The sequence below is a fragment of the Balaenoptera ricei genome, chromosome 3 (genome assembly GCF_028023285.1).
Source record: "Balaenoptera ricei isolate mBalRic1 chromosome 3, mBalRic1.hap2, whole genome shotgun sequence".
NCBI classification, from domain to species: Eukaryota; Metazoa; Chordata; class Mammalia; order Artiodactyla; family Balaenopteridae; genus Balaenoptera; species Balaenoptera ricei.
Genome location: NC_082641.1, coordinates 42,924,127 through 42,945,795, shown reverse-complemented (window position 1 = coordinate 42,945,795; position 21,669 = coordinate 42,924,127). Strand labels below are relative to the sequence as shown.

Here is a 21,669-nt window from a genome sequence, read left to right as displayed (position 1 = left end):
CCCTGCTCATAAACTCCCAATGACTCCCATTACCTAACCCCATAGGCCTCCACCTCGGAGTCCTGAGCCCACAGCCTGAAGCTGGGGACCTGTACCAGTTATGGCTCTGCCACAAACTTACTGAGTGACCTTGGGTCTGTCACAACATTTGCAAGAATAGGAATTTGGATTTGGTAACTGCTAAGGTTTCTTTAAGCTTGGTCAGACCACTGTTCTATCTTTTTAATGTTAATCCTCGCCCCTCCTGTGTTAACCCTGGGCTAAGTCTTGTGATTTCCTGCCTTATGCTTTTGTTAGACCTCTTCTTTCTAGTCTGGAATTCCTGCTCCTCTCTTCTTTTGCTTTGCACCTTCACATAAGTCCTGACCTCTCCAGGAAGTCTTTTGAAATGATGTTACCTGGCTTTAACTCTTGGCATCAGTCTGTATCACCTATTTTGTGTTAATATAACTATTCTAGTTGTTTTAAAAAAATCTTTTATTACTATGTGAATCTTTGTTTATTTAAGTTTTAACATGCTTATTTCTTCCGGACAGTTCGATTGAGGAGTTGAGGGATATTGGCCTTGCCTTCTCCATGGTGTTGTCATGAGGCTCAAACAAGATGACGTGTTTTTTAGTGTCAAGATGTTATATTTTTTGGTGTCCTTTGGAATGTTTTGCATGTGTCAGCTAACATATGTTGATTAATTTATTTGCTTTGTCATAAATGGTTTTTACCAATACATACACACTCCCTTAATACCCCTCCTCAAAAAAAAAAAATAATACCAAATAAAAGCCTTGATAGTTGAAAAGTGGAATAGTAAATACAAGGGGTGTTAGGACTCTCCTGACAAGTTGCCAGTACATTCTGTTCTTTTCCCTGTTTTTAGACTCAGAAAATCTGCTTGGTAGTGCTAGTAATTTTTACCTTGTAAAATTTTAGGTCACCAAAAGCTGCAAATATGCTACATTCCTGCGATACACACTCTTCTTCTTTAAGATAATGGCTTTCATTTGATCTTCTTCTTATTTAGCCAGGTATAAACTATAAGAAAAAGTTTAGCAGGGAAAGGAGCAAAATGGTGAGGCCACTTCCAGTGTCCCCCACCATTCTGATGTGGTTACTTCTATCTTAACAATCTCACAGCATTATGACATGACAAAAGATCACTTCTCTCAATTAATACTGGTGTGTGAACAAGGCTCTCATTTAAGAAAAATAACAATATATCTTTTACTGCTGTTAGTTTTGGTGGAAGTCTGGAATATGGTTTCAGTAAAGAAAAAAATGAACTTACAGATAATACACAAAATAGAAGCCTCTGCTACACAAGTTTTGTAATATAAATTTTTTATTGACTAATAAGTCACATAAAGCACATACATCTTAAGTGTATAGCTCAGTGAGTATTTAATTTATGAATAAGATCAAGATCATATGAATAAATCATCCAGATCAAGATGTGAACATTTCTTTCACCCCCAAAGACTTCTTTGTGTCCACTCAGTCAATAGTCCTCCATTATTCTGACCTTGGTCACCATGAATTAGTTTTGCCTTATGCCAACCTTCAGATAAATGTAATCCTACTGTAAATATTCTTTTTTTTTTTTTTTTTGGTCTGGTTTCTTTTACTCAACCTTAGATTTGTAAGAGTAATTCATATTGTTGCATTCATGCATGACACAGGCATGTAGTTTGGTCTTTTTCACTGCTGTGTAATATTCCATTGTATATACAACAATTGTTTATCCATATTATTATGAATGGATATTTGAGTTATTTTCAATTTTGACTTTTAAGAATAAAGCTGCTAAAGACATCCTCAAACACGTATTTGGTGGAGAAAAGCCCTCATTTCTGTTTGGTATATACCCAGGAGTAGAATTGTTAGGTCATAGCATATGTGTTCATTCAGTTTTAATAGACACTGCCACTTTTCCTAAGAAGCTCTACCAATTTACACTTCTACCAGCAATGAACAAGGGTTTCATACAACTCTTTTTAAGTAGACTTCAAAATCTGTAATAAATGTTGCCAGTGGGGAATACTCCATCCATCCTCTTATTGCTATTAAAATCCTAATTAGGGATTATAGCAGGCATCTAAAATATCCTCTTAGAGCATCTCTTTTAGATATCAGCATGAGACTTCACTTTCTAATATAGGGGTTCTCATCCCCAGCTGCATATTAAAATCATTGGGGAGCTTATAAAAAGAATACTTTGTCTTGGTTCTCATCAAATTAAATAAAAATTTCTAAGGGTGAGACCTGAGCATTGGTCATTTTAAAGAGCCTGGTAAGTCTAATGGGCAGCCATGGTTGAAAACCAAAAGACCAGTATTTTGGTCAGTCTTTAAGCTATGTTCCTTCATTTGTTTTAAGAAGCTGTCTCTTAGTGTTGCTGTATGTTCTTAGTTTGGATACACCATGTGTGTGTGTATGTAGATGTTTACGTATGCATACATGCGCACAAATATAAGATTTATATTCCAGAAGGAACTGATGGAAATCAAAGGAATCTGTTCACATAATCTCATCTTGAAGTGGCTACTGGGCTGATGACTATCCACTAAGTTCAATACGCTGAATAAATATCTTGAGTTTTTTCCCAAAGGAAAATTTCAGGCCACGATTCAACACTCACTCCCTAGTATGAGATGGCAGTCACTGTAACCACCATGTTGATTGGACCTACCCAGACTCAAGGACAAGGGGAACCAGGAAATCACCTAGATAATCCACGGCTTAAATTCAAACTACTGAGAAAGGAGGCTGACTTTCCTTGTGAATCTTTCTTTTGGCTAGCGAAGTGCCTCATTAATATCCCCTAGAATTTTAATTTCTGTTTCTCACCTGCCTTTGGAAAATACTGTAAGGCATTTTCTGTTTCTACTTCTCCCATCGACTCAGGTTCTTACATATAAATCTGAATAGCAGGTGTTGATGTGGAACAATGGCCTTTGAAGGGCAAACATTTCCTTTTAATCCAAACACTCCAGACTGGCTGTTTCTGTTTCTTGCAGAATTGCTGAGCCCTTCACTGTACTTGTTACTACACAGACTGACCTTAGTGTCTCTCCTGCTGGGCCCCACTGAAACAGTGAAGTGAATAATTCAAGCCAAGTTTGCATATCACTTGTCACATGGATGACACAGGTGACATTGGTCACTTGATCTCTCCTTTGCATTATCCGCAAGGTCTCTATATTACTCTGGTTCTCTTTGCTGGTGGAGATCTGCCTGCTAAAGTTATAGGAGAGCAACAAGTACAGTGATACAAATTGATTTTATTTATGATAAAATTAAGACATGACAGCAGTGGGCATATACCTGGAGAAAACCATAATTCAGAAAGATACATGCACCTCGATGTTCATTGCAGCACTGCTTACAATAGCCAGGACATGGAAGCAACCTAAATGTCCATCAACAGAGGAATGGAGAAAGAAGATGTGGTACATATATACAATGGAATATTACTCAGCCATAAAAAGGAACAAAATAATGCTATTTGCAGCAACATGGATGGACCTAGAGATTGTTGTACTGAGTGAAGTAAGTCAGACACAGAAAGACAAATATCATATGATATCACTTATATGTGGAATCTTAAAAAAAAAGGGTACAAATGAACTTATTTACAAAACAGAAGTAGAGTCATGGATGTAGAAAACAAACTTATGGTTACCAGGGGATAAGGGGCGGGAGGGATAAATTGGGAGATTGGGACTGACGTATACACACTACTATATATAAAACAGATAACTAATAAGAATCTGCTGTATAGTACAGGGAACTCTACTCAATACTCTGTAATGGCCTATATGGGAAAAGAGTCTAAAGAAAAGGAGTGAATATATATATATGAATAACTGATTCACTTTGCTGTATACCTGAAATTAATACATCATTGTAAGTCAACTATACTCTAATAAAAATTTAAAAAAAAGAAGTAACAGCAAATGAAATGAAATACGGTTATCTAAACTGCATGTTTCATAGTCTTAGCTATCCAGCTGAGGTGTTTCTTTGAGAGAAGAATATAGACGCCAGGTCCTCGAGGGTCTCCGCATTTCCCTGGAAGGCCAAAGGCAGTGATGCCTCTGAAAATGCCTTCACATATCAAAGGGCTTCCAGAATCTCCCTGGGGGAAAACAAGAGGAATGATGAAGACCAGCATCAAATATGACCACTAGCAGAATGGAAGAAATTCCATTTAATGTGGAGCACTTAAGGTGAAGTTAAGACCAACCTTGACTTACTTGACAATTAGTGCTTAAAAAACCAAAATGTTTGGGAATATTCAATAATATGTTCAAATTGGTTTTCTCGACTTGTTTGTGAAGCAGTGAAAATTGAAATGAAACTTGTATTATTGTTTGTGTAATCCACTAACTTTGAGACAAATTCTCTGCTTTAGAAACTCTCCTGTTTGTCATTTTCTCAAAATGTTTAATAACTCAAGGGATAAAATAGTCAAATGCAGATTGAGGCAAAGAACAAAAGCCATGTTTTCTAGTTCCTCGAGCAGAGAATTGTTTTCCCAAAGGAACAAAACCAAAGCAACCTTTTCCTTCCCCTTCTCAAATAGACAGAAATTGCTGCCTCGAGTCTCCTTTTTTTTTTTAATGAGAAAGAAACATTTAATGAAATAAGTTATACAACAATATCTCTAAAGAGCGGATGGAATGTGAAAGACTCAAAATAAAATTCACCTCATCAATACAGTAATCACTGAAGATAAAATTACATTTTAAAACTTGTGTTATTAATCTGCCAGTCTATCACCCTATATAGTATCAGTGAACATTAAAATTAGACCTTGGAGGTCAATTCCTTCAAACTCCCACAAACACCATTCTTCTCTAGCAAACATCGTTCATTTAGTCAATATTTATGGAACATCTACCATGTGCCATGTAGTCTTCTAGACACTAGGACTAAATCAGTGAACAAAATAGACGAAAAGTACTGCTCTCGTGGAATTTACATTATTCTTTGCTTTTCCTCCCGAAGTCTCCTTTGAGCATCTGATGCTAGATGGATGCTCCCGGAAGCCAGTGATAACACTTTGGAACTGCCTGTTTCCACGAGGAGGGAGGCTTCAGTTAGCTGTAAATCATGCTTTATTCTTGTGCGTGAGCCACCCAATATGTGACCTTGTATTCTCTCAAGGAACTTTAGAATCAGCATATTTAAATGTATTTAAGGTCTAGAGACCAGATTGGCTGTTTCCGGCTTTAGGGAGGATGGGTGGTGCCGGATGAAGGGCTACTGAGGCTTGTACACAGAGTTCTGCAGATGCAAGGCTCTGAGGGCTCAGCTCCATCCTGTGAAGTGAGAAGTGACAAACCAGTGCTCAGAGCTTAAACCTTTGTCAAGGGTTCTTCTACTCCTATTTTTAAGCAGAGCCCAGCCCCAGCCCTTCTCAGGGCATATGGTAGGGAGGCTTGTGTGCACTTTGGAATGGATCATTCTTGGAAGTTGTTTCCGAGGGTTGAGCTCAGCTCTAGGAAGCTATGGGGTTTACCCCGGAGATCTTCAGTCTGTCTTGGGAATGCAGGCATTTCAGACTTACCTGGTTAAATGGCAGAGGAATTTTGGGGGGTGCTCAGATGGGGAAAACGTACTGAAGGCCCTAGAGGAACCCTGACTTCAGCTCTCCTCAGTGTTATATATTTTTCAGTTTAGATCTATATATGTTAATATGAAAAATGAGAAAAAATAGCTTCTTAGTGGTTTTCGATATAAAATCAAGAAGATGTAGTAGTTCAACCCAGGCACTAGCATGGTTTATGATGAACAACTCACCTGAGCTGAGAACATTAATTAATTTGACTGGAGTTTTATCAAACTTCTTTTTAAAAGCACTAGGACGCTGTAGAAGCCAATGTCATGACAAGGCAAAGAGTGACTTCAAGTTCTCTACATCTGCATGACTTAACCCAACAGCTAGAGTTTGGGATCTTATTTTACTTACACTGCAGGAGTCTCTTCCACCTTGGAGGCTTCCGGCACAAATCATATTCAGTCCAATCACAGGGTTATAATTATAGTGCCTTTGATCGTTGCAGATTCTTCTGTCTATGACGGTGACATTGACCTCTCTCAAAATATCAGACTGAGGTGAATTATTGCGAAACATACCCCACCCTGCAACTCGACACATAGTTCCCGGTTTCACATCATCCCCCAATTTAGGGAGAGGAAGGATAGCCACGTTTTTATTAATTGTTGCTTTTTTGTTCAGCTGTTGGAAGACAAGCAAAAAGTTAACAGAATGAGATAATTAAGAATTTCATCCAATAAAAATGAATTAAAAAAATAAAAATTTCACATTTTTATTTAAATTCTAGCCCAACCCTCAGGGACCCCCCCCCCCCAACTCCCACCCCCTTATGCAGCTACAATCTGTAGTTATCGGAGCACTGAGAAAGGTTTCCATGTAGGTGGCCAGACTATAGGAGCTTCTATGACTTTTAAGTCAATCAAAAGTATAATCAAAGGTTCGTACCTTTAGAAGTTTAAGATCACCCTCATGCGTGTCCTGGTCATAGCATGGATAGGGAAACTCTTTCTTAACGAACATGATCTGTTTTTCAGGCTCTTTCTCGGTTATTGAGTGAGCCCCAAGAACGATCTGGGATCTTCTGTTCCTGAAAACAGACACAACACCGTTAATTTGGTTTACTCTTTAAATCAGAAGCTGAGCATATTATGTGCTGATCAGTTTCATTGTCCCATTTGTAAATATGCTTGCTATGAAAATACTTGTTTGTGGCTCAGAAAAAAATGTGTACTTAAGGGGCTTCCCTGGTGGCACAGTGGTTGGGAGTCTGCCTGCCAATGCAGGGGACACGGGTTCGAGCCCTGATCTGGGAAGATCCCACATGCCACGGGGCAGCTAGGCCCGTGAGCCACAACTACTGAGCCTGCGCGTCTGGAGCCTGTGCTCCTCAACAAGAGAGGCCATGACAGTGAGAGGCCCGCGCACCGCGATGAAGAGTGGCCCCCGCTCGCCACAACTAGAGAAAGCCCTCGCACAGAAACGAAGACCCAACACAGCCAAAAATAAATAAATAAATAAATTAAGTAATTTAAAAAAAAGTGTACTTTAAAGAATAAAAAGTGAATTGTTTATGAATTTATCATTACCATTATCATCATGATCACCTGCAGCTTATTTATAACAAGCTAAACTAGGTTTCATTGAAAAACAAATGATAAGAGAATTCCATGGCAGCTAAGCCAAGTCTTGGGATCTTTGTTGGGGTTTTACTGCTGTCCCCTCAACCTTCCTTTAGTTGTAATAGAGAATCAGGTTGCAGATGACTGGAAAACAGAGGTCTCAGTAGTCTAGAGACAAAAGCAAAAGACACTCGATAGTTGTAGACTAATGCACTGAAGATATCTTCGTAACAGAACAGCAGACTTAAATGGGAAAACTTTCAGAGATAGATTGCTTAGTGGAAGACCCTATTTGCATGGCTTTGAGTGTGTGTTTGAGGGGATGGTGGTCTGCAGGAGGGTCCCAGCATTCTTTCCTTTTATTACTCCATGCTAAAGGTTCATTTTGGTTAATAAAATCAAGATACTCTCTGATGCATTAATGATGAAGGCCATTATCACTCACAACTTAGTGTATAAACTACACCGACCATATATTCACATTGCTGTTTTTCCATTACACAGCTGATATTAGTCTCACTTAAGACATTAGAACAGTGCTTTCAGTAGACTATACTTTGATGATGAAATGTTCTATAAATCTGCACTGTCCAATATGGAGCCCCATGTAGGCTACTGAGGACTCGAAATGTGGCCAGTGAGACCAAGGACCGAAATTTGCAATTTGATTTAACTTTAATTAATGTAAATGTATATAGCCATAGGTAATTTACATAGCCAACATGACAGTGGCTATCATAATAGACAGCCCAGGTTTAGAGGCTTGATTTAGGGAGCGGAGAAAAGACCAGCTCTGGAAGAGGTTTGAAGGCAGTGGTTGACGGTGGTTAAGAGATGGCTGAAGGCGTGAGAAGTTCATAAGAAAAACAGGAAGGCATTCAAAAGAAGCTTTCTCTACTTGACAGTGGTGCTCAGGTCCCTGAGTGGACACTGAAATTTTCACCCTTCCGCACCATCATGAAATCAAGACCAGCAGCAAAGACTTGCAGCACCTGAGCCGGGTGGCTCTAGCGGAGATCTTCAGAAAGAGCTCTGGATGCTGCTTCCTCATTGGTCTGATTCTTTGGGGCTGAGTCTGGGCTCAACTCCCTTTTGGGGTAAAGCAAGTTGTCAAAGATGTAAACGATGTTAAGATCCTGTGGCTTTAGTGGTATTTACTCTCTTCATTAATATTCCCCCAGGTTAGAATATCTCCACAAATGTTTTTTAAACCCAAGCACTTACAGATTACAGTGAGCTGCAGTCAATACCCAGTCTTTTGCAATCAAAGCCCCGGCACAGATATTTTTCCCTTGAAGTAGCACCATGTAGGGTCTTGAATGAGGAGTCACTGGACTTCCTCCAATAATTTTTACACAGAGATCTGTTAAAAAGAAAAGGACAAGTCATATCAGTGACCCCTCCAAAGAGTTCTACCTAAAGCCATGTTTCTAAGACTAGACATGCATTTCCCACTCAGAGAGGAGGGGAGATGAGAGCACCCTCCCCATCTTCATGTGGATTTCAGATATCTGAATGTAAATCCCATTCCTGTTGGACTTTCTGAGAAGGTCCTGCTCTTTCACCCACAGAAACCATGCCGTTGGCCGTTCCAGGGATTACCAGGCTGGAAATCTGTCCCAACCGCTGACCTCAGGCCTCAGGGCTTGCAAAGGCAGACAACTGTGCACAGGTTTATACCAGGAACAGGTGCACCAGGAGCCGCTGGTGATGATGACAGCCTTGAATGCTCCCCCACACCTCTCCCTTTCTGGCTAAGTATTAATTTGGGGAAGCAGAGTGGCTTTTAGAAGCTTGAAAACCACCCTTTTTTGCCCCAAGCCCTTGCAAAACCCCACAGCTTACAAACTGATATTAGTGCCTTTTAACTGTGACCCTACCCTTGAGTTCTTTGGTCATTGTGAGACTTTTTCTTATTGAAATTTGCACTCTTCTCATTCATAAATTGAGAGAATAATATCTTTTGCACCTGAAGCTCCCCTTCAATCTCCAGACTGAACCACATGGTTTAATCTAATTCCTTTTCCAATGAAGAGAGGAGAGAAGATGCTATAGGGAGAGAATTCTGCCTTAGTCAAATTTCTTTGGTGATAGAACAAGAGTAGAGATTCACTATTAGCGAACAGTGAGACCAAAGCACAAGGCAAACCATACATGTTGGTTGAGAGGATCTTGTGCCCGTGTGATATACTCTCAGCACCACCTTCCTACACCAGATGTTCTTGGATTCTCCCCAAACATTTCTCCTGACCATTGGCTGGGACTCAGGTTTCCTTCAATAAGGCACAGTGCCTGTTACTCCATTATTAAAGCTAACTCATTGCCAGATTTACAATGAGGTGTAAATGATGAGAGTGGGGGAAGGGGAAGTGGGTGTCCAGAAGGCCTCTCGTTTCCAGAAGGGAGTTGGGAAGGGGAAGTCCTAGGCTCTAGAAGTAAAAGGATAAGGGACTTAGAGAAACCAAGAGAACTTCACCTACATCTCAATTTTCCTAGGGTGTATCACGAATAGATGGATTTCAAAGATGCATCTTTGGACCGTCTGGGCTGCAGAAATCATAAACTCAATATAATACTTCGTTTTGCAGAGTGCTGTGTTTGGTGAGCACACATACCACCTCAGAAAAAGTCCCCATATCCCACAACCTAGGATTCGGGAATAGGATTTAGAGCAGGTGAGAAGCTTTTAAGACTAGCAATTCTTGGTTCCCACCCAGAATCACAATAAATTAAAATCACTGGGGCTGGGATATCAGCATTGTTTCAAAACCCTCTAGAGGATTCTAACGTGTAGAAGGATTGAGACCTCCCGTCCAGAGCATCAAGTCTTGCTTTGCTGTGTCTGTTCCTTTCAGGGACCCACACTGCTCCCTCTGACCACAGGAAACAAAGAGTAAGTTGCTTCTGTTGTTTCCTTTGAAGAAAAGATATGATTGGATTTTTTTAATCTGCTCTCTTTTCACTGTTGTGGAGGATTTAACATGCCTGAACATAGTTGTGCTATGCCATACTTATAGTACTCTGCCCACCCTTTTGTTTCTAATGCCCTGCAACCTTCTTACTTCTAAAACTTTTAGGTGCAAGATAAACCAGAGAACTTCCTTGGGAATTTTTGGTAAGATAGGTTGTTGCATCAGCCCCTGCCCACCACTTCCATCTCCAAAAGCTGCCAGAATGTGGGGAAAACCCATGGTTGCTCCACACTTGTCAGCACAGTTCAGCCTGGCCCCAGAGTGGTTTTCACTGCCTAGAAAGTTTTTAAGGAACATCTAGAGCTACCCAGGGGCTATTACCCTTCTAGTGATAATCCCATGACTTTTACAGCATTTCAAACTGATGCATGTGCAACTCACACAAAACCAGGCAAGTTGGTTACTACTTAGTACATCAAAGAATAAGCTTAATACAAAATACTATAGCACTTCCAAAGAGTCAATGCGGGGATGCTCCCAATGTCCTAATATATTCCCAAGGACACACTAGCCTAGAGAAATAATGATAAATATTTGAAACATTCCTGATTTTGGGGGTATGTCTAGGTCAGGTTTTTTTTTTTTAAACTATTTATTTATTTATTTATTTATTATTGAAGTATAGTCGATTTTGTCATTAAAGCTATCTATGCATTTTCTGCAGCAAGAAAGGCTGAGGCATCACTGTTCCTTCCCTGAAAGGTCCTATTTGTTTTCCTAACTTAAGAACTTTTTGTTTGTTTGTTTACTTGTTTTTAAAGTGTCCTTTCTGGCAGTTTTCAAGCCACAAGTCGGCAGCACTGGTGGTTCTATTATCTTTTGTAAAGGAATTGTAAAGAAGAAAGAAGGATGTTTTTCCTTCTAAAATAAAGATATATGTAGAATCCAAGAAAGAATGTTAAGGCTTGTGAGAAAAACATCTCCTCTTAGTACACTTAGCTAATATCGCCAAAGAGTCTGCTCCATTTTGCTTAATTGCTATAATGGAAATGACAAGAATCAGTCTTACCTTCAGGAATTAGAAGGAGAAAAATGACCATTGAGAGAGTGGCTGCCAGAAAGGTAGAGGAGTTCTTCATTGTGGCTGGTGTCCCCACGTCAATCAATGTGAAAATCTGTTTTCAGTTCTTACTGGCTCTTATTTATATATCGAGAGTACAAAGGATGTGGTTTCCTTTCTTTTCTTTCTTTCCAATTTCAAAGTTGAGTATTAGGAAAAAAAAAACAAACCACAAGTGAGAACAGTGAGTAATCACTCCTTATCTGCGGGCATGCTTTCCTCGGCTAGGATTGCTGAGGGGAGAGGGTTGTAATTCTACAGAGCGGATGGGGATAATGGGCCCTCTTTGCCATCAGAACATAGTATACAAGAAGAGACTCCAAATGTTTCAGCTGAGATTTCGAGGATTCTAGTTTTCATCAGCAGCAACATTATCTTTTCTATCCACAAATGAAAGCTCTTTAAAGACTTAAATCAGAGATTTAAAATTGGTCACCTAAAAGTTGGTCACCAACCAAGTGTCTTTCTAGTCATCTGCTTGGATTTTGTAAGGATTAATCAGCCAAGGGCACGTGGAAATATAGGATGGAGGCTTATTTATTCATAAGCTCCTGCCTGGATTTTCCTCCCCCACTTTGTGGAGGGTAACTTATTGTGCCCCTGTCTGGAGCTTGGCAGGTGGGGACAGAGGCTGGGGGGGCAGGGAGGGTTGGCTCTTTCCAGTCCCCTGATTGTGCTTCCCCTGGCCATTTGATTTTACAACTTTAGACATATGGAAGTATCTCTGAGTTGCTCCTTCCTTCCTCCCTTCCTGTCTCTCCCTCCTATCCTTCCTTCCTTCCTTCTGGATTTAGCTAAGAAAGGAAAATGGGAGTCAGACATGGCTATTTCCTTCCGGTAAGGAAAATATCTCACTCTAAGAAGGATCATCCTCAGTCCCTGAAGGAACAGTGTTCAGTATGTTTTCTATTAGAAGTCTGTAGCTCTTGTTCTGAGCTGAGGATGTGGTCTTTATTATATTACATGTATATGGTCATACGTTCGATCAGGGTGTTTGGTGTTAACCAGCCATCCCCAGAATTAACACCCTGATGACTTCAGACTCAGAAGCTGCTTTTTCAGAAATCACACGACCTTGGAAGGAAGCCCTACTGAGACACCTGTGTTTCCTTTTCCCAGATATTGCTAGCGCATCAAAGATGAATCATTTTCAGTAGAGCAGTGGGATACCCTGCTTCTGTTTTTGGTGAATAATTTTAGTGCAGACTTTCAAAAAAATCAAATTTTAATTGACTACAGCTACTGAAAATGTCCTAAAGGAAACATTGATAATTCTGTTTCTTTTTATGTGACTATGGTTACCTTTCCTAGACTCATGTTGACTTTTAACAGTTTTCCGAGATATAATTTACATACCATCAAGTTCACTCATTTGAAGTGTATAATTCAATGGCTTTTAGTGTATTTCTAGAGTTGTGTAACCATCACCATAATCTGATTCTAGTACATTTTTATCATTCCCTGAAGAAGCCTCATGGTCATTAGCAGTCACTCTGCATTACCCTCCTTCCCTCACTCCCCTGCCCTAGACAACCTCTAATCTACTTTCTGTCTCCTTAGATTTGCCTATTTTGGACATTTCATATAAATGGAATCGTATAATATGTGGTCTTTTGTGAATGACTTCTTTCACTTAGCATAATGCTTTTGAGGTTCATCCATACTGTAGCATGTATTAGTGTTTTATTCCTTTTTATTGCCAAATAATATTCCATCATATGGAAATATCACATTTTATTTACCATTTCAGCAGCTGATATACATTTGAGTTGTTTCTACTTTTTACCTATTATGAATAATGCTGCTATGAACATTTATGTACAAATTTTTGTGTGGACATACGTTTTCATTTGGGGTGTGGGCATAAACCTAGGAGCAGGATTACTGGGTCATATTGTAGCTATGTTTAACATCTTGAGGAACTTCTAAACTATTTTCCAAAGTGGCTGCATCATTTTACATTCCCATCAACAATGAAGGTTCCAGGTTTCTAAATTATTGCCAGTACTTGCTATTAGTATTATTTTTTATAATTGCTATTCTAGTGGGTGTGAAGCAGTTTCTTATTGTGGTTTTGATTTGCATTTCTGTAATGACTAATGACTAACGTTGAGTTTCTTTTCATGTGCTTCCTAGCTATTCGTATATCTTATTTGGAGAAATGGCTATTCAAAAATGTTGCTTGTTTTTTGACTGACTTATTTGTCTTTTTACTGTTGAGTTGTAAGTGTTCTTTATATGTTCTGGATATGAGTCCCTTAAAAAATAAATGATTTCCAAATATTTTCTCCCGGTCTGGGGGTGGTCTTTTATTTCTCTTGATGGTGTCTTTTGGAAGCACAAAAGTTTTAACTTTTGATGAAGTCCAACTTATCCATCTCTTTTATCACTTGTGCCTTTAGTTTCACATCTGAAGAATCACTGACTAACCCAAGATCACAGAGGTTTACTCTTAGATTTTCTTCTAAGATTGTTATAGTTTTAGTTCTTACATTTAGGTCACCTTTTTAATTAAAATTTTGTCTGGTTCAAATTAATTTTTGTGTGTGGTTTGAGGTAGGGGTCCAACTTCATTCTCTTGCATGTGGATATTCATTTGTCCCAGATTTATTTATTTATTTATTTATTTATTTATTTATTTATTTATTTATTTATGGCTGTGTTGGGTCTTCGTTTCTGTGCGAGGGCTTTCTCTAGTTGCGGCAAGCGGAGGCCACTCTTCATCGCAGTGCACGGGCCTCTCACCGTCGTGGCCTCTCTTGTTGCGGAGCACAGGCTCCAGACGCCCAGGCTCAGTAGTTGTGGCTCACGGGCCTAGTTGCTCTGCGGCATGGGGGATCCCCCCAGACCAGGGCTCGAACCAGTGTGCCCTGCATTAGCAGGCAGATTCTCAACCAGTGCGCCACCAGGGAAGCCCCAGAATTATTTCTTAAAAAGACTATTCTTTCCCAAGGAATTGTCTTGATCCTTTTGTCAAAAATCAGTTTGCCATAAACGTTAGAGTTTATTTCTGGACCCTCAATTTGTAACATTATCTGTCCTTATGTCAGTACAGTATTGGCATATGTCCTTATGCCAGTGCCACACTATCTTGATTACTGAGGCTTTGTAGAAAGTTTTGAAATTGAAAGGTGTGTGTCCACTAACTTTCCCACTAACTTTGTTCGTTCTAACCATCTTTTTCAAGATGTTTTGACTATAAAGTATAAATTCTAAAAATTGTGTATTAAGGCTGTTTATTTACATTCTTGGGGAAAATTTTAATTTATTCCAGATGTGAATGAGCCATTGCAATATTGTAAGCCAGTAGTTCTCAAAGTGTGGTTGGTGAACCCCTAGGGGTTCCTGAAACCTTTTCAGTGGTCTGCAAGATTAAAATTATTTTCATAATAATACTAAGGTGTTGCTTTCTCATCTGTGTTGACATTTTCACTGATGTCACAAAGGGAAGGATGGATAAAACTGCTGGTGCCTTAGCACAAATCAGTGCAGTAGAACCAAACTGTACTAGTAGTCACTGTATTCTTCATTGTCAGACACTGTCAGAAGAGAAAACCAGTTTCAACTAAGAATTTCTTTGACAACTGATGGGAACATACTGTATAGCATAGGGAAGGCTACCTAATGCACTGTGGTAACCTAAATGGGAGGGAAGTCCAAAAGGGAGGGGATAACTGCATGTGTATGGCTGATTCATTTTGTTGTGCAGTGGAGGCTAACACAACATTGTAAAGCAACCATACTTCAACAAAAATTAAAAAAAAAAAAAAGAATGTCTTTGATGAGACAGTAGAAACAGGAAAATTAAAAAAAAAATTTAACACATCTTTACCCTGTAGTAAATGTCTCTTTAATATTCTCTGTGATGTGGGAACTGTGCAAAATATGCATGAAGCACGTTGGTTACACATTAAAGTACGATGGTTGCTTTGGGGAAAAGCACTGGTGCAATTGGTTGAGTTGTGAACTTACCTGTCTCTTTCATGGAATACTATTTTTATTCGAAAGCATGCTAACAGACAAAATATGATTATTCAGACTTGGGTATTTGACAGACATTTTCTCAAACATGAATGAAGTGAGCCTGTCACTTTAGAGAAAACAATTGGCAATGTGTTGCTAATGATAAAATTAGAGCTTTCAAGTGAAAATTAGAATTTTGGGAACACCTGTGTCTGCTATCATGAGCTTGACATCTTCCAAACACTTAAGGACTTTCCCAATGAGGTGGTAGTGATATTAACAAATGTATTTTAAAAAATACTGTGTAATGAATGTGTCAACATTTGGAAAATCTACATAACTCAATGAATCGATATTTTTCAAGAGAGCAATGCATGCTGTTACATGCATTTGTATTTGAATTTGCTGTCCTCTTTCCATGGTCATAGAGGAGTGAATCAGCTATTGGGGAAAAGGCCTGGAATCATACTGATTGATACATCACATAAATATTTATTGAATGCCTCTCAGGTGCCAGACACAGTGCTAAATGCTGGGGATAAGAAGCAAAGGTGAATAAAACAGATTTAATCTTTGCCATTATGGAGCATAGAGTCTACTAAGGAAGAAATTTATAAACATGTGAAATGATTTTAGATTGTTGTAAGTAACATAAAAGAAAAAAATTGGGTGCCAAAATGGCGACTACTAAGGGACGGTCTGTCTCAGAGAAGATGAGCAGCTGACATTAAAGCCCAGACCTGCCGGATGAAAGGGTGCCAACCTGAGAAAACCTAGTTTGTGGGGAGTGAGTGTGTGTGCAGGTGTGAATGTGAGTGCCTGTGGGGATGGGGATGTATGTGAGAGTGTGTGTGTGAGGGCAGGTGGGTGGGCACAAAGCCTGATGCGTGTGTGTGTGTGTGTGTGTGTGTGTGTGTGCGTGCGTGTGTGTGTGTGTGTGGAACTGAGAGAAGAATATTGGCACAGCCAGAGTGGAGTGAGTGAGGCAGAGACTCCAGCTCGAGCAGGGCCTTGTACACCGTGGGAAGTTCAGATCTGTTCTCAATGTCTGTGAAAAGGCCTCTGTTAGAGGATATTTTATTTACACACTTTTGGAACAGGGTGATGTTCTTGTCCACTCCGCCCATGACAGATTGAGGAAACCAAGGCCCAGAGAGCTTGAATGGTTTATGGGGTCCTGGGGTGAGTCGGAGGCAGAGTGAAGATCAGGACCTCTGTCCCAGGTTCACTGCTCTTCTTACTCTGCCAGTCAGGGCTGCAGACGAATCGCTTCTGTAGCTGGGTTTCTGCTTAGAGAAAGTACAGTTCTTTTTGTACAAGTTGTCTCAGTGTTCTCAGTGGGGGAGATTGCTCAGGGCTGAGTGCCTTGTAGGTAACAAGCATTCAATATTTGGAATTGTCTCATTGGATACACAGAAATGTCTATTTCTACATATTTTAAAGAAGAGATAATTTAGACTTGGAGAGGGAAGGAGCAGGAAAACTGACATTTCAGAGAGTATTTTCTTGTAAGTAAGGCTTCTGAACTGCTCCAGACTTCAGCATCCTTCTCTACACAGTGAGGGAGAGAGTTGGACTAAGTGCTCTCTGGGGCCCTTCTAAGCTCAACAGTCAGTGAATATACAAGGCCAGGGTGTGGGTTTCTGAAACCACTGTTTTGATCACTTGGGGTTCTTTCAGCATGGACTTTATGCACGCTGGATTTCGGTGAGTGGAGGTTGCTGGGTGTGCCTTCCAGGCACTGTACTTTGAACAACATGGGTTTAAACTTCGAGCGTCCACTTATACGTAGATTTTTTTTCCCACTAAATAAGCACTACAGTGCTACTTGATCCTAGGTTGGTTCAATCAGCAGATTCAGAACTGTGGATATGGAGGGCCAACTATAAAGTTATACATGGATTTTCGGCTGTCCAGAGGGTCAGTGCCCCTAACCCTTGCTGTTGTTCAAGGGCCAACTATATAAATAAAGATCAGGGTAAGGGGGAGGGAGCATGAATTGGATGTGTGTGCAATAAGATTTTAAGCAGGGAAATTTAGGAAGGTGTGTTGAGAAGGTGACACTTTAGCAAAGATTTGGAGGATGGTAGGGTGCTAGTCATGAAGATATCGGGGGGAATTTTCCAGGAATAGGGGAAAAGCCCTAAGTGGGTTCCTGGTGAGTATGAGGAAGAGCAGGAAGGCCAGCATGGCTCGAGAGAAGAGAGTGAGGGGAGCACAGAAGGAAATGAAGTCAGGGGAATGCTGGAGACAAAACTGTGAGGGCCTCATGGGACCTTGACCCCAAGAGAAACAGGAGCCATTGCTGGGCTTTGAGCAGGGGAGAGACATGAGCTGAAGTGTCTGAACAAGATCACTTTGGCTGCTGTGCAGGGAGCAGACTGAATGGGGGCAAGGGAGGAAGTGGGAAGGTTAGGAGGTGATTGCAGTGATTTAGGACAGAGAGGATGGTGGGCTGGACCCAGCAGGTAGCAGCAGAGGTCACAAGATATAGTCGGATTCTGGATATATTTTGAAGGTAGGGCAGGTAATATTCCCTTGCAGAATGGTTGTGCAGTGAAAGAAAAAGAGAAGAGTCAAAAAGACTCCAGAATTTTTGGTCTGAGCAACGGGGAGAATGGAGGATGGAGCTGCCATGAAATAACGGGGAAGTCTAGAGTTGACGCAGGTTTGGAAGGGAAGATATGAGGTCTGCTCCAGACAGGTTGTGCTTCAGATGTCTGCTAGACACCCAAGTGGAGCTTTAGAGTAAGGCAGCTGGCTCTAGCAGCCTGTAGTTAGGGAGATGTCTGCGCTAAAGACGGATTAGGAATTATCAGCGTGTAGATGGCACACCGTCTCCAGAGTCATAGAGCCTAAATGCCATGGGAGAGGGAGTGAGGATGGATAAGAAAAGTCCCGGGATTTAGCTGCGGGTCACCCCAGCATGAAGAGGTAGAAGAGAAGAGGAGGTCCAGCAATGGGGACCGAGGAGGAGGGACCTGTGATGTAAGAGGAGGGCCAGGAGAGGGTGGCGTGCTGGAAACCAAGTGAAGAGAGCACTTCAAAGAGGAGGAAGAGCTCCACTGTGTCAAATCCTGCTGGGAAGGCAAGTAAAAGGGGACTGAAAACTGACCATTGGGTTTAACAAAATGAAGCCCTTGATGAGCCTTTTCTGTAGAGTGTGGGGCAAAAGCCATATTGCAGTTTCAGAGAGAATGGAAGGAGAGAAATTGGAGTATAGACATCTCATTTGAGGAGTTTTGACATAGAACAAAACAGAGAAATGGGGAAATGCCTGGAGAAGGAGTCTTGTTTTCTTTTTTTAAGCTGGGGAAGGTAGAAGCATGTTTATATGCTTATGGGAATGGAAAAAATTGAGGATGAGGTGGCGGGGTGGGGAGGGATGCAGAATTGCTGGAGCTGATGTCTTTGAGTTGGTGAGAGGCACTCCTGAAAATCCATGTTGCAGTTTACTCTCTGCTGAAGCTCTGGAGGCCTAACCCACGTACCCAAACTTGGAGGAGAGTAATGTTTAAAATGGAGAGCAGATTTAGCACACTATCGTGTGACAGAAGAATGGCATTTTTCACTTGCTCTGGGCACATCTTCTCTCCTCGCAAGGCACATCAGCTTGAAGGCTGAAGATTGCTTGGTTAGATAGGGTTTTATAACTCCCCTAACTCCTACCCCGAATCTGAAATCACATTTCCTTCCAGTAAGACTTTCGCCTTGCTGATCTAGTGCTGTCTCTCTCAAAGGAGCTGACATCAGGCCTCCAGAATCAGCATACCGTAAACAATAAACACTGACAAATGATTCTTCGTTATCTCTCCTTTTTCAGAAAGTGCTCTGTCCCTCCTGTCTCTTTTCCTTAGACATACTGGTGATAACAGAGAGGATTAGATTACAGAATAGCTTTCTTCAGCTATTTCTCAATCTCTAGGATGCCCTTTGGAGATACTGTATGACTTGTTCTTCTCAAGTCTATTTAGTGAGCTCTTGACAACTCCTCCCTTTGGGTGGGATGCTTGGGTAACCCCTGTGCACCCATTGAAAGCTGCTGCTTCTAGTTTCAGTTTTAGAAGACAGACAGCTCTTTTTTTTTTTTAAATTGAGATATAATTCACATAGCATAAACCCGGCCATTTTAAAGTGTACAATTCAATGGTTTTTAGTATATGCACAAGGTTGTGCACCCATAACCATAATCTAATTCCCAAAGATTTTCATCACTCCAAAAAAGGAAACCCCGTAACCATTAGCAGCCACTCCCTGTCCCCCACTTCCTTCTACCCCTTGGCAAATACCTATCTACTTTCTGTCAATAAATTTGCTTATTCTGAACATTTCCTATAAATGGAATCATACATGTGGCCTTTTCTATCTGGCTTCTTTCACTTAGAATAGTGTTTTCAAGCTTTAGCTGTGTTAAGCCATGTTCATACATGATACCATGTATCAGTACTTCATTTCCTTTCATGGCTGAATAATATTGCATTGTATGGACATACCACATTTTGTTTATCTGTTCATTAGTTGTAGACTTTGGGTTGTTTCTACTTTTTGGTTATTACGAACGATGTTGCTATAAACATTCATATACAAGCTTTTGTGAGGACATGGATTTTCGCATGTGCCCAGGAGTGGGATTGCTGGGTCATAGGTTGACACTATGTCTAACCTTTTGAGGAACAGCCAAACTTTTCCACAGTGTCTGTGCCGTTTCACATTCCCATCAGTGTTGTAGGAGGGTTTCTCTACATCCACGCCAACACTTGTTATTGTCTGTTTTTTGATGACAGCCATCCTAGGAGGTGTGAACTAGGAGGACGGGACCACTCAACTTCAGATTTTTGGGGGCACCTCCCATTAGACCCTTTTATGTTACTGTTTACAGATGTGAAAATGGAGGCACAGACTAATTCCCTGCTCAAGGTCTTATACTATCCAGTGATGGAATTGGTGTCTGACTTGTGAACCAGTGATTCTTTCCACCAGGCTGTTGTGATGTCTGTGGCATTCTAGTCAGGAATCTGAAATTTTCATTGGTCTGTCTAAATACAGGGAAGATCTCAGCAGGAAGGCTCTGAGGGCTAATTGTGAGGTCTTCTGGGAGTGTGAAATATTATTTATCTTTTCCCCCATCACCTTCCCAACACAGTAGACAGCCTTACTCTGTTATGTGTTCTTCAGAACCTGAAGCAGATGTCCTCTTATTTATGGATTTCTCCTTGTTTTCTACTAGACTTCAAATATTTTGAGGGCAGTGGTCATGTCTTAGTATTTATAAATCTGGACGTAATGCCTGGTACATGGTGGGCCCTCAGGAAATGTTTGAGGAATTAAATTGGATAAATCACCCAGGATTATTAGAGAATGAGTTTATTATAAATCAACCCTGTGGAGAAAAACACAACAAAAAGATGAGATACAAATGGTAGGTGATAAAAAAGCCACTTTCCTTTATTACATATCATAATCTATTAAGAATAACATAGAACTAGACGCAGACGTAGAGAATGGACATGTGGACATAGTGGGGGTGGGGAGGCTGGGACGAACTGTGAGAGTGGCATTGACATATATACCCTGCCATGTGTAAAATAGATAGCTAGTGGGAAGCAGCCGCATGGCACAGGGAGCTCAGCTTGGCGCTCTGTGATGACCAAGAGGGGTGGGATCAGGGTGGTGGAAGGGAGGCTCAAGAAGGAGGGGATATATGTATACATACAGCTGATTCACTTTGTTGTACAGCAGAAACTAACACAACATTGTAAAGCAATTATACTCCCCCCAAAAAAGAATAACATAGAATGAAGCTTAGTACTTGCATATATAAATTGATTAGCTAAGGCAAAATACATATCAAGATACTGGTTGGACCGTGGCCTATTGGTCTATGAAATTTTAGTCTACTTGTAATTAATAAATGATACAATTGCCCTGAACTATCTCTAACCTCAAATTCCAAATTTTCCAACTATCTAAAACACACATTGCAACTTTCCCACTGTATTTATAATTAGAATTTTTGTAAAAAGTTAAACTATATGGAAGCATAGAGTAAGAAGTGAAAAATCCCTCTTTATCTCTGTCCTTATTCCAACATGGAATAGAATATCAGGCTCTAAAGTCCTAAGGCCACAAATATTTTGGAGTTTCATTTGGAAGAAAGAAGAATATTCTAAATTTCCCTGAGATTGACTTCCTTTTAAGGATGAACACAAAAGTGACAGTCCTCAAATTCTGAATAAAACAGAGAATCAGAATCACTGAACTGGGGAACTTTTTCTCAAGGGACATTTCTTGCCATGGATAGAGAACATGTGATGAATCAGTCTTCACTAATCGTGGAAGAGTGAAGGCAGGAGGTTATTTCTTTCATTGCTGATTTTATTTCAGACAGGCTGTCATTTGTACATGGGGTTAAGAGGGTTGTGAGGTGTTTCTTCAGATAGGTCAAGTTAAAACCGCCTTTACTTGGTTACCTCAATTTTCTACTTTGAAGAAGAAATG

The 21,669-nt window shown here is 40.4% G+C and overlaps 1 protein-coding gene across 1 annotated transcript; it reads right to left on the bottom strand.

The window, feature by feature from the left end:
- Window positions 1–3,970: 3,970 nt before the first annotated feature.
- Window positions 3,971–11,227, bottom strand: LOC132363612 (granzyme A-like). The gene is made up of 5 exons (XM_059919293.1): window positions 11,158–11,227; window positions 8,401–8,539; window positions 6,503–6,644; window positions 5,969–6,238; window positions 3,971–4,132 (listed from the first exon to the last, which is right to left on the bottom strand). The coding sequence occupies exons 1-5, from the start codon at window positions 11,225–11,227 to the stop codon at window positions 3,971–3,973; spliced, it is 783 nt and encodes a 260-aa protein (XP_059775276.1).
- Between the last annotated feature and the right edge of the window lie 10,442 nt (window positions 11,228–21,669).

Excerpts from the sequence above, each read along its gene's own strand:
- LOC132363612 (XM_059919293.1), bottom strand. The coding sequence starts at position 11,227 with ATGAAGAACTCCTCTACCTTTCTGGCAGCCACTCTCTCAATGGTCATT. Across the intron at positions 8,540-11,157 it reads TCTCCTTCTAATTCCTGAAG|ATCTCTGTGTAAAAATTATT; the intron begins GTAAGACTGATT and ends TCTTTTTAACAG. Across the intron at positions 4,133-5,968 it reads GTGGAAGAGACTCCTGCAGT|GGAGATTCTGGAAGCCCTTT; the intron begins GTAAGTAAAATA and ends GTTTTCCCCCAG.